The 18,308-nt window shown below is 37.0% G+C and overlaps 3 protein-coding genes across 7 annotated transcripts in view; all 3 read left to right on the top strand.

The window, feature by feature from the left end:
- radil2b (Ras association and DIL domains 2b) overlaps positions 1–1,912 on the top strand; it is a 44,165-nt gene extending 42,253 nt beyond the window's left edge. For both annotated transcript variants that reach the window (XM_088439857.1, XM_088439856.1), the window contains one exon: positions 1–1,912. This exon is cut by the window's left edge and continues 818 nt beyond it. The gene's annotated coding sequence lies outside the window, so the exon portion shown is untranslated.
- Positions 1,913–2,306: 394 nt separating this feature from the next.
- On the top strand, positions 2,307–9,712 carry sult2st1 (sulfotransferase family 2, cytosolic sulfotransferase 1). The gene is made up of 6 exons (XM_088438843.1): positions 2,307–2,530; positions 5,278–5,489; positions 7,967–8,093; positions 8,180–8,268; positions 8,357–8,537; positions 8,851–9,712. Exons 1-6 carry the CDS (start codon positions 2,392–2,394, stop codon positions 8,958–8,960), a joined length of 858 nt encoding a protein of 285 aa, XP_088294969.1. The 5' UTR covers positions 2,307–2,391; the 3' UTR covers positions 8,961–9,712.
- A 5,811-nt stretch (positions 9,713–15,523) lies between these two features.
- LOC148409263 (uncharacterized) overlaps positions 15,524–18,308 on the top strand; it is a 58,753-nt gene continuing 55,968 nt past the window's right edge. For 2 of the 4 annotated variants that reach the window (XM_088438842.1, XM_088438839.1), the window contains exons 1-2: positions 15,524–15,586; positions 17,202–17,316. The gene's annotated coding sequence lies outside the window, so the exon portion shown is untranslated. The remainder of the gene's footprint in view (positions 15,587–17,201; positions 17,317–18,308) is intronic. The other 2 variants (XM_088438840.1, XM_088438838.1) reach the window with 1 other exon arrangement.

Here is an 18,308-nt window from a genome sequence, read left to right as displayed (position 1 = left end):
AAGCAGTTGATATTCACTCGGTGTGTCTTTATGTTTTTGTAAGTGTTCTGAGATGTCTCATTTTACTTCTTATTCGTTTTTGTGAATGCAGCTTGTAAAACTTGCAGCGTGTTTCTTTTAATGTGTTTTCGTTTTCTGTTTGCAGTTGTTTAGTATTCGTTTGTTTGCTAGGTCAGTTTTGTTCGTGTTCTGCTAGTTGCAGCGCGTTTGCCCCTGTGGGCCACCATATTTAACACAGGTGCAAACAAAAAAATGCAAACATGTTAAAAGACAAACACAGCAAAATAAATGAAATAAAAGATTCATCCAATCGCAAAGAAAAGTCATGGACGCAAATTTAAAGAGAAAAAAATCTGAAAACGAAAGAAAAAAATACACATGAGATGAAAACAGCTCCGACGACAAAAAATGCTACAGATTGATACCCTACACAACGAAAGTGAACCTGACTGCTGGCTGGACATTGAACATAATGAACAGGGGTGCAAAAGTTGTTGTTTTTTTAAAGTTTTTTTTTTTTTTTTTTTTTTAAGTGAGAGAATAGGAATGGATGTGGATTTTGGTTTAGTTTCCCCCCTGCAACTTTTTCTTTCTGAATGTCTTCACTTCAGTTCTTATATATTTATTTCACCCTCCGCCTATCATTAGATGTATACCTAAGGCAGTGTTCCTCAAATATTGGGGCGGGTCTCCCTGGGGGGGCACAGATGACCCAAGCGAAAAGGATTTGTTTTTGCCATGCGACGTGTCACTGTGCTAAAATCAGGATTTTTCTTTTTTATGCTGAGACAAACCTTTAACTTGTATAAATGAATGCCAGCATAAATACTTTTTGTGTTATTTTATTTAACGGACGTAATTTCTTATTCCAATGCTTTATGAGTTCCTTTGTAACTATAACAAAGAAAAAATGAACATCAATATATACAAAAAAATCCAACATTCCAGAAAAGTAAACTATCAACTTTAGATAAAAATAGCATAAAAAAATAAAAATAGCATATTAGAACATTTACATTAATATGTATAATTGAGCTACAGACTTCATTTAAACAAATTAGAAGACATGTCAAGATTTTTTTCCCTCTTTGTTGTTTACAACCTCTGACCCCACTATTGCCATCGATTCTTTGGCGTTGTGTCAACTTGCAGCATATTTTTTTCATATTTTTTTATATTTTTTTCTTTTTATCGTTTCAATTGTTTTCTTTTCCTATTTTGAATTTGTATCTTTTTCTGATTTGCATCTTTTTGCAGCGTTATTTTTGTGTGTTGATTTTTTGCTTGCAGCTATTTTACTCTCTATGTGTTTTGGGTTTTGTTTTTGCACTTATTTTATTTGTAAGTTTGCTTTTTCATGTTTGTGATTGCATCCTTTTGCTGCGTTTTTATGTGTTTATATTATTTGTTTGCAGCTATTTTAATCTAGATGCGTTTGGGGTTTTCTTTTTGCACTTGCTTTATTTGTAAATTTGCTCCCTTTTCATTTTTCTGATCGCGTCTTTTTTAATGTGTTTGCATTTTTCTTTGCAGTTTTTTTTCCTCGTTCGGTCGTTTGTTTTCCTCATACACTTAATTTATGGAGCGCAGCTGAGACATAACTTTTAGTCCTGGTCATTCCTGTCACCTACTGGCTGAGGAGTAGAATACAAATTACGACACAACTTCAAAGTTAGTATAACAGTTCTCTTTTATCGGATAGGTGTGAAGTCAGAAATAATTAGATTTAATGACATATTATGTTTGTTTATTTTTTTTTAGATTATTTGAACAATAATCTCAACTATAGTTCATCATGTCAATCAGGGGTGTAATTTTCCTTTTTGTCACAGGCCACATTTGTTACAGTTTTCCGGTATGACCGCGTGTACAGAATAAAATTATGAATAAATATTTCCTTGGTCAAGGGCAATTGTTTGTTCGGGTTTCTGTAAGGAGGGGGTAATATCGCATTGTTATTCATTATTACACATGACAATTTGAAATTCCAAGACAGATGTTACCAATCATCGTGGAAGTTGGCATGCTTAATTTGTATTCACTGCCCAGTCTTGAGTTTCACACGCGTGACCGAGGTATGAATCCACGATTCAGGATATTATTTTAAATACTTTTAAAAGCGCTGAATTAGACGGCGTTTCCATTTATTTTACTTGTACTAATTTCTACTTTTACACTATCAGTATTTACATTGTAAAATACTGTACGCTCAAAGAAAAACGTGTATGTGAGAAGCGGCGCATGGTAGGCGTGCCTAATGTTGATTTTGCTTTTAGTGTTTCTTTTCCGTCCACAGGAGAAGACACCGGAAGTAACAGGAATAAATCGCAGCTGGCCAAAACGACAGCTGTTGAGATTTCGTTTTTATTCGAATTTGTGCCGTTTTACACAATGACCGAAGCAGACTTGTACATGATGTACAAAGGGGTTTTGCTGCCCACCCTTATACACCCAGCGCAGAGTTTGATGCGTTTCGAGACGTTCACGTTTCGCCCAGATGACATTCTCATTGTAACGTACCCCAAATCAGGTAAGTTGACAACACTCCAATGCACACCTTGAATTTGTATTTTTTTTCTTTTGTAAATAACTACAAAAGGCACTACAGCCTTCCTTTAAAAGTGTAAAAGTGACTGCAAAATAACGTGGGTGGCTGTGAGAGTGAACCTTTGGGGCGGGAGTATGTGAGTGAACTTAGTCGGGACTGGGGGGCACTGTAAAACTGCGTTGTGTCCCATGTCCGGCAGCGGAAAATCAAGTCAATTGCACCACACGGCGTCCTCGGTTTACGACATACGAGTTTATAAACTGAACTAGTTTGTATGCCGCTTCGGCGTGGCATGAAAAAAAAACAGCATGGTCAGTGAGCGCCGTTTATTGCAAATAACTAAACAACAAACAGCTAAACACAGCATGAAAAAAATGCTTTAGCATACCTATTTATTATAGCATTAGGATACAACATACAGTAAAGAGAAATTAAATGACGTGAACAATTTTCAAAATTCAACAGTTAATATTTTGTTTAATTAATTATATCCCTTTAAATTAAAATCACTTGCTTTAAACTAAAAATGACATCGCATGTACTCAGGTCTGAAGTTAACAACCAATCACCTGTTTTCTTAGTTTCGTTTTGTTTCAGTAGTTTTAAGTGAGATCAGTAAAAAAAGTCTGGAGAAACAAAGTGTCTTTTTCTCGAAGCTTTAAATTGACACACCTTTCTAACACAGGGTGTTCAAACTTTTTCCAGCCCAGGAGCCACATGATGGAAAATGTATTCTCATGTGGGCCAGACTGATAAAGTTACGTTACCTGTATATAGCTTAAAAACAAGTGGTGTCTTTTATAAGTAGATTTTTGCTACACACACCAGACTGGTACCAATTCACGTTGAATAGTGGAAGTCAACTGTAACTATATTATTGAAAAATAAAACAAACTAAAACAAAAAAATTAAAAACTGCCTTTTTGGTCCCCTATATCAAACGAAGGTACTAGTACTCCTGGGTGTACTTCAAGGAACTTCAGGTTTTGGTCCCTTATATCAAATGGGGGTTCTAGTACTCCTGGGAGTACAGTACTTGAACGAACTTCAGGGGGTACTCGAGAGTTTAAATTAAACAAACAAACAAAAATCAAATTTAAAAAAATCATTTAAAAAAATATTGAATTAATTGATACAGGAAAATATAACTTCATAAAACATATTTTATGTTCAGTGGGTTATTCAATTTACTTATTGTAAAGATTCTCCACCCACACTACAATGGTTTGACCCAACTTGTTACATGCCACCTCTCATTACCTGTCAAATTAATGATTTATTTTTGTAAACACATCTCTACTATGTTGCCAAAAGAGGACACTTTAAGTTGAATATTTTTCTGTGGACAAATATTTATCATTTTTTCTTTTTGAGAAGAAGTCTGACACTTTATGTTTATTATTTTTTGGAGGACAAATATTTATGAATAATTAATGATTTATTTTCGTAAGGAAATCTCTATTGTAATCCCAAAACAGGACACTTTATGTTGAGTATTTTTCTGTCAACAAATATTTATTTATAATTATTTGTTTTTGAGAACAGGTCTGACACTTTATGTTGAATATTTTTTTGTGGACAAATATTTACTAATAATTATTTCATGATTTATTTTTGTGAAGAGATCTCTATTGTTACCCTAAAACAGGATGGTTTATGTTTATTATTTTTCTGTAGTCAAATATATATATATATATATATATATATATATATATATATATATATATATATATATATATATATATATATATATATATATACAGAAAAATATTAAAAGAGGGACAGTTTAGGTTGATTATTTTTTCGTGGACCAATACAAATGGGGTTTGAAAGGGTCTAAAGTTTAATAAACCAGACACTGATGGCATGTTTTAAGGTTGAGAACCACTTCCCTAAGTTTTCCCAATATATTTTTTTTCCATAAATTGCATGAAATTAATGGAAATTTTCTATGATCTTTTTCCATTTGTTCATCAAATACATATTTTGTATAGAACACATAATAAGATGAACTACAAATAAATAAATACAATGAACCATAAATATCCAGTTGAAGGAAAATGCCTATTCAAAAATGTAGTTGTATGTCTTTTTAAGGAGTACAGTGAAGTGCGAGAAAAATTAAACAGAATAAAGTGGTGCTGTTTTGTCACATTTTGGACACTAGGTAGCACCTACATAATGACATACATCGGGAGTCCCTGACCTATTTATCACCACGGACCGGTCAACGCTTGTGATTGTTACTGTGGATTGTGGTGAAATAGTTTTTTCACATATATGACATATGTGAAACCTTTAGACATATTGTCTGATTTCATTTTCTTGACAAACACATTTACTATTCAATTATTTTATTTTTTTTATGATTTTGTAAACTTTCACGCTTGGGTGATATTATTGTGATTTACCATATATGGCTTTTTTCAACTATCACACACAATTGCTGTATTGTGATACAATACTGTTGTCCCACCCACTAGCTCTGATTCTTGATGTAGTGAAGCATGATCATAAAGAAGGTTCGCTAGTCAGGCTTACTTTTCTGTCTCTCGCAAATTCAATGTGGAGTGCTTTGCTTTTATTTTTCTAACAGAAGAGAAAGGAGATGAAGAGGCCCCATAAACATAAAACATATACCCTAGGGATATTATTCTACATTTTTTTTTTTGGGGGGGGGGTTCTTGGACAAACTAAAATCTTGAAAAAAAAGAATCTTCTTTGTTAAGGTACAACTTGGATGCAGGAGATCCTCCCCCTGGTCATGAGCGGAGGAGATCCTGCTTCTGTCGAGACCCTCCACAACTGGGATCGCGTTCCCTGGCTGGAGGAGGCTCACAGTTGTAGCCTCAATCTTGATGACAGGCCATCGCCACGAATGTTCACCACACATTTCCTTCCCCATATGATGCCTCCATCTTTCTTTGAAGTGAAGCCAAAGGCAAGTTGGATTTAGTGTTCCTTAATGGGCAACTGTGAGAAGTACAGCTACACTCTTTCTTGGTAACATTTTGTCTTGCTATATTTAAAGGATGGATTACATCAACTGTCTGGAACTGTCAACCATATTCTATTTTTACTTCCTTTGCTGTCCATCTCGAAATGTTCTTTAAGGTTGTGGGTTCTCAAACTTTATAGAGTCAGGGACCCCCTTTAGAAAGCAAATTTTCCAAGGACCCCCATTGCAAATGTTTGTGGAAGCAAAACAAAAACAATTGAAGCCAAACAAAAGTGTGCTTTTTACTCAGCAACAAATTCAATTTGATAAGCAGATTTGCTACTTTTCAGCTATACTCAAATTTAGAAAATAAAAATTGCAAATTGCATACCGTCTCATAACAAAGCAAGTCAATTTTCCCCCCAAAATTTCCTTTAATCTTAAATGATTAAACCTCATACAGTAAATGTACTGGTATGCCCACTCATTTCCGTGTCTTTCGTGTCTAGTCCCGTGCCTAATACTTCAAACACGTCCTCAGTCGTCCCACTAGAGCAGTGGTTCTTAACCATGTTGGAGGCACCGAACCCCACCAGTTTCATATGCTCATTCACCGAACCCTTCTTGAGTAAAAAAATAAAATGATTTTTTTTTTTTTTTTTTTTTTTTTTACTGGTGCACAAAAATGAATTGTGCGGACCGGTAGGGAGTCTCACTCAGACACATATACAGCCCTTTCTAAGTGGTCTGATAGGGAGATGTCACTCTGCTGCATAAACCAGCGACCTCAAAGCGGGCCGGTAGGAAATCTCAGAGCAGGACGCTTTCAATGACTGTGCCCACTAACTGCAGACGAGACTGAGGGGTGGACCTCTGCGGCGGAGGCTCCACCGAACCCCTGAGACCGACTCACCAAACCCCTAGGGTTTGATCGAACCCAGGTTAAGAACCACTGCAGTGAGTAACAAGAAGCTTTCCGAACATAATTAAAACATAGAGTTTACACTTTAAATTCCAATGTAGTCATGGAGAGCCGTGGTTATATTAGCAGTGCCCTGAAGTCTAATTAAAGTGAAAGATGTAGCTGGTCAAACATGATAACAATGAGAGTTTACTCTTGAAATTCCAATTTATTGCAAAATAAACCTAAGAGATTTACAACGGTCTGGTGAGGAAGGTGTTTGCTCCTCTCCCTTGTCTCTATCCAACATTGTGTGTATGTAATGAGGGGGGTGACGCTTCTTTGCGGTTTTTGACTTATCGCGGGTGGGTGCCAGTTCCAATCAACCGCAAAAAACGAGGGCTCACGGTACACCAAACATAACTCAGTTAAGTCTCATTTGAAAAAATTATATATCTTACTAAATGTGCACATATTGCGTAGATTAAATCAATCATTTATACTTGAATTACAAATGATACTCCTTTCAATACAAAACATTAGATACAAATGAGTATGATTATCGATGCAAAACATTTGAAGCCAAGGATGGTGTGGCTTCCACAAAATGCACTATCAACAGCAACCAGAAGAGGCGCCAAAAAATATTCTATGCCAAACAAGGCATAAATCTGTAACTGTTAAAAGATCAACTAAATCAGTTCCAAAACACCCAAATTATTTCACGGACCCCGCTTTGAGAACCATTGCTTTAAGGGACTGAAATCAGGGGATCTTACAGGATGGTCCAAAAGGGTGGTGTTATTCATCCCTGAAGTCTTTTGACAAGCTGTTACCACCCAGACTTAGGCCCTCAGTAACTTTGCCTGAAAGCATTAAACATGAGGCATTAAAGTGTGTGTGTGTGTGTGCGTGCATGTGTGTGTGTGTGTGTATGTGTGTGTGTGTTGGGGGGGGGGGGGGGGGGTAATTCTCTAAGGAGGAAAAACATTTAACCTTATTGGTCCATATGGCATCCAACCGTGCTGGCATAGCAAGGAGATCCAACCTGAGATGTTTTCTACCTGACACATTGGAGGGGCATCCATCAGGATCCGAGCCGTTTTTTCATTCAGTGAAACACTGGACTGTCAGGTGATGCAGAGTTTGCACGTAACAGCATCTGGTTACGTGCAGGTAATGTAGCGGGCATATCCTCCATCATCTGCAATTGACAATGCTCGCTTGGCAAAGGACTTCTTCTGGATGAATAACTTCCCTCTTTTGGACCATCCTGGTTTAAATCCCGTGGAAAACATCTCAGGATAGCGAGGGAAGTTAATAAAAATTGACCATCAGTTCCAGACATTTCATGAAGTTTCCTGAAGCAATCTTCACCACTTGTAGCTATGTTCCCACTAGCTTCCTGGTCACAAATTCAAATAGCGCACAGTTTTTATAAGTGTGATTAGTGATATCAATGTTGAAGATTTTTTTTTTCCAGTGAGAAATTTAGCATCTTAGAATGCTGATATGATGTTGATTTTGTTAACATGCTAATATTTAATGCAGTAATTAAAATTCTTGGATGTTACTCTAGGTCATCTATGTCATGAGGAACCCCAAAGATGTATTCACGTCATCCTTCCATTACTGTGCAATGGCCTCCTTCCTGGTTGACCCTGGTCCACAGAGCAAGTTTCTTGAAAAGTTTCTTAAAGGAGAAGGTTAGTGATCTACAATGTACTGTACAGTACACAATCATAACATAGTACAAGTTGTTGTTAGTAAACCACACTGTTGTGTTTTCTAGTTATTTTTGGTTCATGGTTTGATCATGTGAAGGGTTGGCTGAATTATAAGGAGCGAATATTTTACATCTGTTATGAAGAAATGATTAAGGTGAGGGCAACAAAAACTTCAATTCACAGCTAGTGTTATGTGACAGTCCATCCAAATGTAGGTTGACTTGACATTTGTTGTATTCAAGGATCTTAAAGACTCTGTGGCCAGAATCGCTCTATTCCTGGATAAAACTTTGGACGATGATGTGATTGAGAAGATAGCGGAGCGATGCATGTTCAAGAATATGAAAAAGAACAAGATGTCCAACTACTCTGCAGTTCCCAAAGAAATCATGGACAGCACAAAGTCGGAATTTCTCAGGAAAGGTGTGTTGTTGATCTTTATTTTAATAGCATCTGAACACCAGTGATTCAGTTTACTTACATTCGGTTTTATTTGTGCAAACCATCTTAGTCAAGCTACCAATTATGACATAGTACCTACTGTGTTAGTATCAATTATTTATGGACCAATTTAAGTTGCTCCTACTGCCTATCATTACCTCATGAAACTGCACATAATATGTTAATTCCATGTTGCCATCTACATGTAAAAATGTATTCAGACGCGCATTTTTAAATGTTGTTTGTTTAAAAAAAATTTTTTTTTAAATGTTTCTACATTTGTTTTGTGTTCCAGGAATAGCTGGAGATTGGAAAAACCATTTGACAGTCGCGGAAGCGGAGTACTTTGATGCTGAATATACAGAGAACATGAAAGGTGTCGACTATAAATTTGCATGGGCGTAAAAGAAGCTTTTTCACAACTTCTTTTCAAACTTCATAACTTTTAGTGCTATGGATGACAATTCTCGCAATGTAAAACTACTTCGACTGCCAGTGACAAGAATTCGTGTCAACTACAATTTTTTAAATGAATGGATAAATGACACCCGTGGCCAGCGCTCCTTCAAATTAAAAAGCTAATCGAGCACTTTAGTGATTATCTGTGACCATTTGATGGCAGTGTTGATCTCGCTGGCTAAAAAAAGTGATCAACCAAGCCCAAGAAAAGTAGTGGAGTGCCGTACAGTTTGGAGGGAGGATGTGGGTTTAAAAAACACACACGAATGCACACATACCTTGCAAATAGCCCAAAAAATTTAATATATTTTCAATTGTGAGAATGTTGCTGTTTATATACATATACAAAGTGTTATTTTACCATCAAAACACATTTTCATTGAATTTGTTCACGTTTTATAGGACTGTGGAGATGGTTCAAATGCCAGTAAACCAAAAAGTATTTGTCAAAATCACACTGTTATGTAAAACATTCTGTACTTCATTTCACATTAAGCTCTTAACATAAAGTCCCGAGTTCAATTCCAGCTCGCTCCGGCCTTCCTGTGTGGAGTTTGCATGTTCTCCCTATGCCTGCGTGGGTTCTCTCTGGGTACCCTGGCTTCTTCCCACATTCCAAAAACAAGCATAATAGGTGTATCGGACACCCCAAATTGTCCTTCAGTGTGGTTGTGAGTGTTAGTTTTTTTTTTTTTTTTTTTTTTTTTTTTTTTGTCCTGTCCGTCTTGTTTGTGCCCTGCAATTGGCTGCCAACCAGTTCAGGGTGTCCGTGGACAGCTGGGATAGGCACCAGCAAGCCAGCAACCCTGGTGAGGATAAGCAACTATAGAAAATGAAAGGGATGGGTGGGACCACCCATGCTTACACAGACATAACACACAGTATTCTGTCAGCCATGAAAGATGAGTGAAAATGCTTGAAATTGGCAGGCCCTCTAAGGAATGCCCTTTCAGATAACGGTTGCTACTGAAAAAGTTAATACAACATGGTTTTCCAAAAGAAAATTTGTCTCATCGTATAGACGTTTGTAAAAAAAAAAAAAAAGAAAAAAATGAGTACAGCTTAGATATGAACAGTCCTTTTTACAGAATGTACAATTCAAGGTACACACTTTTTTTGTAAAAATATGTATTTACGCACTGTTTTTGAAATACAAATGGTCTTGGAATAGACGAGCGGTTGTATGTATTTTGTGTTGCTCCTTGTTCTGCATAACCATTCCTTGGCATTGTGCATAACACAATGCTGTAGATTTCAAAAGTAATTTAATCCTTCCGTGGTTAAAAGGCGCATGTTTGATTGTCCAAGCTGTTGCCTCTGTGAATGAGATGCCGCTATAAGCCTGAAGATCTATAAATTTTTATAAAAATAAAAATATTAATTATAGTGTATTTTTTAAATATATTTTATTCTATATTTTAATCTATCTTTATTGATTGTCCAAGCTGTTGCCTCTGTGACATGGAGCAATAAGGCTGAAGATCTATTTTCTAAAAATTTAAAGTACAATTTATAGTCTGTGCTATTTTTATAATTTAATCTAAAAGGCACTTTCAGAAAAAATCAAACTCAAACAAATTAAAACTAACTGAATTTGAAAAATAAAACCAAAATGATTTAAAAAAACATAACTATAGGGGAAAACAATGTTATTATAACCTGGGACTAGTGTTCATGGTGAAGAGATCTACGGTCCTTATTTGAGGTTTACCTTTTTGTCCATTAAAATGTTAGTGAAAAAAAAGGGTTAGTGTTAGTATCAAAAAGTTAGTATTCTTGCTTTCCACACATTAAATGCACTGACAAATTTGACTTGATCTTGACTTTCAGGCTTTGCTTTAGTGTGTGCACACATTTCATAAGGTCCTTGTCATATCTTAAGCTGACTTTTCCCACATTCCACTTTGTAAATTGCACCCAAACGCCCCTTTGAACTGGCAGGTAACACAAGAGCACATAGACTAGTAAGAATAATGAGCTACTGGTTTATTGCAGAGAAGAGGCAGGTAGGCAGTTGATGGCAGGGGACTACCGAAGGGGCTAAGGCAGGGCAGGAAATCTGATCAGGGGAAGGCAGAATCATGGTGGAGCAGGCAGAGCGGGTCTTCTTGCCAGGGCAACAGGAGTTCGGGTAGTCAGGGACAGAAAAGGTCAGAATCCTGGCTGGAAGAACAGGGAGGAACGCTAAAAATTAATCTTTCTTTATTTACGAAAATGACATGAATGTGGTTGTGTTACGAGACAAACAAAATTATTAAGCGCTTTAAGAATAGTTTCTTGTTCAATTTTTCTTTAGAAATCATAGCTTTTCCAATGTTTTTCAAACAATACCTTCTTCGAAGCAAACAAATCAAAAAGTTCCAAAACGAGAAACTCTGCTTTTTTTGCGCATGTTCCATTACAACAACCGACAATGCTCGAGAAACAATCGCCGTTGCACAGCTGTAACAGCGGCCCAAATCCACAAAATGCAAGATGACAGGCATTATTACCGTTGGGTTTTGCAGCTGTTTTTGATTTGAAATTTCGGCCAAACCATCGAATCACTTTCTGAAGCAGTCGCCTGGTCTAGCTGCCAAGCAAGGCTTCACTCGCCATCAATTTTGTGTCTTGCTCATGAAGCACGCCGCTATATAATTCATCCAAACCGGAAACCCATCCATTTCCATCCATCCATTTCTACAGCTGCTTATCCTCGGCAATCGCAGGCTTGCTGGTGCCTATCCCTGCCATCTATGGGCAGCAGGCAGGGGACACCCTGAACTAGTTGCCAGGGAATTGCAGAGCACACAGAGCCGAACAACCATTCACGCACCCAATCACACCTAAGGCAAATTAAGAGTGTTCAGTACACCTGCCATACATGTTTTCGGAAAGTGGGAGGAAGCTGGAGGGAAAACATGCAAACTCCACTCAGGAAGGCTGGTGCAAGGGGGATTTGAACCCGGGACTTTGAAGTTGAGGTATTTTATTATTTATATAAAAAAGTAAATTGCGAATCAAGGTATGCTAGTGCTCAAAATGTGTTGTGATGGAGCAGAACAAAAAAACACTTATTAGAATCAGCCATCTTTGTCATTTACGTTTGGCCTCTAATGCTTTGAGGTTGAAATTGGAACAATCCAAATGGGATGATTGCAACTTCCTACCTTAATCAAATGCAGCCACATCCATATTTGTGGATCTGACTTCTTTACATAAAAAATGCCTGTTTAAAACAAGAAATCCCTAAAAATTTTAGTACAGAAAAGGCTTCCATTTATGAGCATGGATACTACCAAACTGGGGTAGCACATAATATTTAAATATAAAGGAAACCACCTTTATAAGGTCAATTTGTGGGGAACTAAAATATCACATTTTTCCAAATGAAATCAGAAAAAGTCTTTTAGTGTGCGGCAATATTATGAAAGACTACTCAAGTACTATCTGTTGAAACATAACTTTAAGCCTTTTATCGGCCGTAGAAACAAATTTTGGAAAACCCCAAACTTTTTTTTTTGTTTTTGTTTTGACTAATATTGTGCAAAAGCACAGTGACTGAGATTAGGAGGTGAAGTCGTGACTGCTTTGGTGCTTTGAAAGCACAATCTAGGCATCCAATTGTCTTGTTTGTACTAGAACAGCATGGCTTTCATTACAGCCTAAAACGCTGTTTATTTGTCATGTGATTTATGTTTAATTGTATATTCAGCACTTTGTTTCATCTGAGATTTGTTCTTACAGAGACACTGTGTGAGAGTTAGACCCATTTTTTTTTAATTAAAAATGAATAAATTAACTGATTATAAACTTGAAAAACTTGCAAATAAATGTATTCTTATTGACCAACAGTTTGTTTCAGATGTAATCGTAGGTCTAGTGGGGGGTCGCGCTCTAGCAATAGCTACAGACAATGGTAAATGCAGCACCTCCTGCTGTCCGTAATGAAAAACTGTCAAATCTTACACAGTGTCCCTTTAAAGGGCTCTATAAATAAAATCAAGTTGAGAACAGTTGAGAATTTTCACCCTTTTTCTAAATATTTGCATTGTTTTAAAGGATTTACATGAGTTCATAATATTTAATCGAGCAGAGAAAGAAAGAAACAACATAGTGGGGTTAATATATCAGTAACCAGCAGCACACACAATGGATGGGATGCTCATGTTCTCATTTCAGAGCCAAAAGTAACCAGAGCTGCATTAAGTTTTGTTTTACAAACAAATTAGCTGAAAATATTTGATTTGCACGGTCTTGCTGTACTTTTCTTTTATGAGCCAGGGCTGATTCTAGCAACAAAGGTATAGGGGTCAGCCAGGCAAGCAATACGTTTGTGAAAGACATGTCCTAACTTTTTGTTCATGGGCAGAATACTGCAGAGTTAAATAGCAGTTCAAACTCAAAATCAATACTTCGATAGCATTCTGTCTCCCGTTGTTTAATTAATAGATTATTTTAGTGAACATTGCACACACTGCAAGTAAATAATATATACACTCATAAATTTATAAACACAATCATACATCATCCTGTATACCGTATATCAAATTTACACGTTACAAACGTTTAGGCAAGATCTTATTCAATTTTGACATTTCTTTTTATATTTTTAATAATATCTTTTAAAACTCTTTTTGAGCACAGCCATTGATTCACATCTTTTCAGTTCTATTTTATAGTTGTTCAATAAACTGCTTGAACACACATTTGCTTGACAGGTGGGAAAAACCAGCAGATAAGCCGCACTGGACTATAAGCCGCAGGGCTCGAATAATGATGAAAAAGTCGCACCTTATAGTCCGAAAAATACGGTAGTTTGAAGTTGTCAGTAGCACTTTGGCTTTAATATGAACACAAGCACATAACATGCAGCTTGCTTCTCCCTAGGGCTGGATGATAAATCAAATTTCTTCAATTAATTTATCATTTTAAAATTAGGTGCTCGTTCACAAATCCATTTGCGAGGAAACCCGCAACTGTTGAAGCGAATGCCCTAACGCAGGGGTGCTCAATACGTCGATCACGATCTACCAGTCGATTGCAAAGGTAGTATTGGTAGATTGCATGACATGAAAAAAATAGATGCCAGCCTATCATCCCTTCATTTGATTGATATACAGGGTAGCCAGTCAGATGACGTCTGAATTTTTCTGACACTTTAGGTTGCTGCTCATGCGTAGACAACGGCTCAAAGTGTAGTAAAACTAACAGGCTAGTCAGCGAGTTAACTCCAGTTTTTAGCTCCTTTTCCTCTTAAACCTAAGAAAGGGTATAAAAATGAGTGCGGGAGCTGGACCAAGTAAGAAGACAAAAAAACGTATACTTTCACGTGAAAAGGGAGGAGGACTTTTTTTCACGGTGACATTTTCAAAATGTGTTTGCCTGATCTGCCAGTCCACCATTGCAATACCAAAGAAGGGAAATATTGAGCAGCATTTTCAGACTTCATGGAGAATACGACACCGACAAACTCCGGTAATGACACAAAATGTACTTATTTAATTGTGTTGTGTTGTGCAATATTGGCTCATGCGGTTATGCATGTACATCAACATACATTGTAGATATAAAGAATCCTCAATACTTTTATAAATAAATATATGTTTTGCATTTTTGTAGTAATAGATCATTTTGACTTGGTCATTTTATAAATGGGTCACATGCTGAAAAAGTATGAGCACCCCTGCCCTAGCGCCTCCGGGAGCATGCAGATTAAATTCAGCCTGGCGACAAAAATTAGCTGAATTCTAATTGACAAAAACTCCAACTTAAAACTACAGCACTAGAAGGAGAGTCACTAAATGTGTGTATAAATGTACACACACACACACACACACACACACACATGTTTTAATGGCTGGTGCAGGTTTATTGACGTTTAAAAGCTCCGGAAAATAGCCTGTGTGGCCCAGTAATGCGTACGTGTGCGCACGGGGCTATTTATTCGAGAGTCTGACATCACAGAAGGCTTACGTGCAATCACGGCCCGCCACTGTACTATATTACCGTGTATAAGATGCACCAACACTTGGGAAACAATGTAAAATCTATATCAAAACAGAATTAATATAATATTTTGTAAACTCCATATTTTCTTGTGTTCATATCTGTTAGTTATATATTCGTTCCGCGTTAAATTAACTGTTTCATATTTCCTACATTGTGAGCGGTCAATGAACGCCTCGCCAGTGTGGGAAACATTGTAATCACGGAGTCCGGATTTAAAGGCGTTGACGATTGTTCAGTGATGCTTGAGTCACAAAAGTGTGACTAAAGATGGTTTTCTCTTTCTTTTGTTTATTAATCTGTTCGTGTATGTGATATTATAATGATATGAAGTAAGTTATAAAGTAAAACGCAATTGCAAAAGTAAGGATGTCTTAAACATGCCTCCGTATTTATTATTTCGCATTTTTTTCATCCATCCCAGTTGTCTGCTGTTATTTTTAAGTGCGCAAACAACTGGGTTTTAATACTTCATACTTTTAGGGGTGAGCCTGAATGCACCATTGTGTTAGCGGCTACTAGGGCGCTTTATCAAACCAAATAGCAGTGAGTTTTGCGCAATAGAGATCGCCATGTTAACAAGGGTAAGATTCCAACTCACCAGCAATATTACGCGAGTTATTGTATCCACCTGCGGGGATGTCAACGTAACGCTAAACAGCGCGCGAGCAACGACACCCAGCCAAGTTGTTTAGCTAGCAAGAACCTCTCCCCCAGCTTTGTCACAAGAACCTGTCCGGCTTCTGCACAATGTCAACACAGCCCGCTATACACCACATGGTATTCATATGAATACCGATTTATTGGGTGTTAAAGTTTCTGGTAATAATAACACAACCTAGTTGTGGCGCGTTAGTAAAGTTTGTTGTTAAAACCGTGCATCATTCAAGGATCCGTAAGAAGTCACAATAACAATACGTAATAATAAGAGTAATAATAAATGCGTTCATCTATTGTCCACGCCGAGCATCACAGTATTAATTTGCTCTCATCTGAAAATTGGACTGACCCCTTTGCGCGGATTCCACATTGTCCACATTGACAGATCCCTGTTTGAGAAGCCAAAGTAAGCCATTCAAACTGATAGCAGAAAGAAACGGTACTGTATATGTTCTTGGTGACTCGTTCTACGTATTGGCTCGAAAAGATATGAGGGGCCGTTAGAAGCAAAACTCTAAGCTCTCACGCTTGCCACTTACTGTCTGAAAAGGTCTACTGAAAGTCATCTAATTATTTAGCAATCTGAAAACTATATAGGCACAGGTGATTCATTTTAACAACTCGACAGCAACCTACATGGAAAAGGGAAAATGCAGGTGTAACTAGTTTGACAAACATATGCTCGATTGACCCTGCAAGGGGAAGTAGATTAACACAGTTCACTGTCCAATAAACCACTCCATGGTAGTTTCAGTTTTGTTTCACTCGACTCCATTTAAGTTTCATTTGCAGATCATATGATGTATGACTCAGCAGGGAACCAGTAATGATGGACAAAGAGAAAATATCTCTTTTCCTGCTGAAACAAGACCTTAAAACATTGTGAGACAGGAAGAATTTTGCTCATCCAAGTGTTGGGCTGTAATGTAGTCTATAAGTCGCAAAATGAATAGCTGTCGGGCATTACCATAGTATGTGTTTACTGTATCCATATTACATGATCATACATTTGCATGATTTCATTATGTGCTGAATTTTCTTGTTGTTTTGGAGGAATTAGGTAGTTACAAAGCTTCATTGAGAAAACATCCACTTAGGTTAAAAATGAAAATGAACTCTGCTAACTTTGCTAACAAACCTAAAGGAGAGTCACCAGCACAAAGACAAAAATAGGCATTTGCATGAATTTATTTTATTTACTTTAAAAAAAAATGCTTGACAGCTCACTGCAAAGCAAGAGTTCAAACACCGTTTGGTTGAGGTAAATGGAGTGGAAACCTATAATTGAGACGTTTTGAAATTTGTTTCAATCGGAAGCCATTTGTTGGATGTAGTTTTGTTTAAGTTATATTTTACAGGAAACTAATCTAAATAAATTGTATTTGATGACTGCATTAATTCCAATATATCACTAGAGTAAATACCTGTTTAAATCTAGGTAGAAAATTGTTGTTGCTGTTGTATTCCAGGAAAATGAGAGTTATGTTAATAGAATGAATGAATGAGAGAGCCTCTTACTTTCAGTTTCGTTTCTGTCAGGCTGCAGACACCGAAACACAACAGGATATGGGAGGGATTTATAAGCTGAACCAAGAGGCTTTCCAGCTCATGTTCAGAAGTTAAAGCAGACCCGGATAAATCGGAGAGGAAGAAGGTAAGATACATTTAGTTTGATGGCCACAGGTTGTTCATTTTTTAACTGTTTAGGTTTGGTTTGGCACATATAGGTTGAAGAGCATTATTAATGAACGAGTCAAACTAAATTTTCTGGTAATAAATGTGTTAGTTATTTAATCAGCAGCTAATGAAATATGAAGTCAATTTCAACTGTTGTAATCATTGAGTGTTGAAAAATGTCACATTCAAATCGTTCAGGATTTCTTATTTTTTCCTTCAAAATATATTGGGCTGTAACGCATGACCTGTGGGGGCTTTTATGGCATCTTATTATTAATTTTTAGGTATTACTAAAGATAAGTAGTGTGATGCATTAGGCTGAGGTGCTGTGCTTTTCAAATGTGTTTTGTTTGAATTCATTCCACCTAACATTTAATTGTGCATAGATTGGTGAACTCTTGTTGTTATTTAACGAGCATTTTGCCCCATTCCGGCTCAACAAGGATGTGCACTTACCTGACAAAGCAAGATAGTTTCGTTGTCAGGGCTTAATTATTATTTAGACACTCTTTTAGCTCAGATATTCCATGGTAACAGCAGTCAACAAAAACATCTTCATGCCTCACCTATCTGTGCACCACCCTGAGCATCGCAGATTTAAAAACAAAAAAAAAGGGAAAAGAAAAAAACAAAGCTATATTGTGGAGAGATGTGCAGTGAGGGTTTCCTGCATGCCAGACAGATGAGTTAACTATAAAAAATGCACTTGCCACGGACGCACCTCGGAAGTCCTACTACTGAAGTACACGTTTAATTAAATCCTAAATTATTAACCCCTACACAGCAACTGTACTGTTTGCTCTTCTCATCCGATGAAATCAAACTTAAGTTGCTGTTTTGTTTTGTTTTTTATGGAGAGCTGCAGTTATATTAGCGACGCCTAAAAGTCTAATTAACACGCGATAGGTTCCCGGTGGGACCATCGACCAATGAGGGCAGGAGTTGTAATCTACTTTCGCCCCAACTTCT

This window comes from Hippichthys cyanospilos, chromosome 17, assembly GCF_059441005.1.
Source record: "Hippichthys cyanospilos isolate Australia breed blue-spotted pipefish chromosome 17, RoL_Hcya_1.0, whole genome shotgun sequence".
NCBI lineage: Eukaryota > Metazoa > Chordata > Actinopteri > Syngnathiformes > Syngnathidae > Hippichthys > Hippichthys cyanospilos.
Note: the sequence above shows the minus strand (reverse complement) of the source record. Positions and strands in the feature narration are given on the sequence as shown.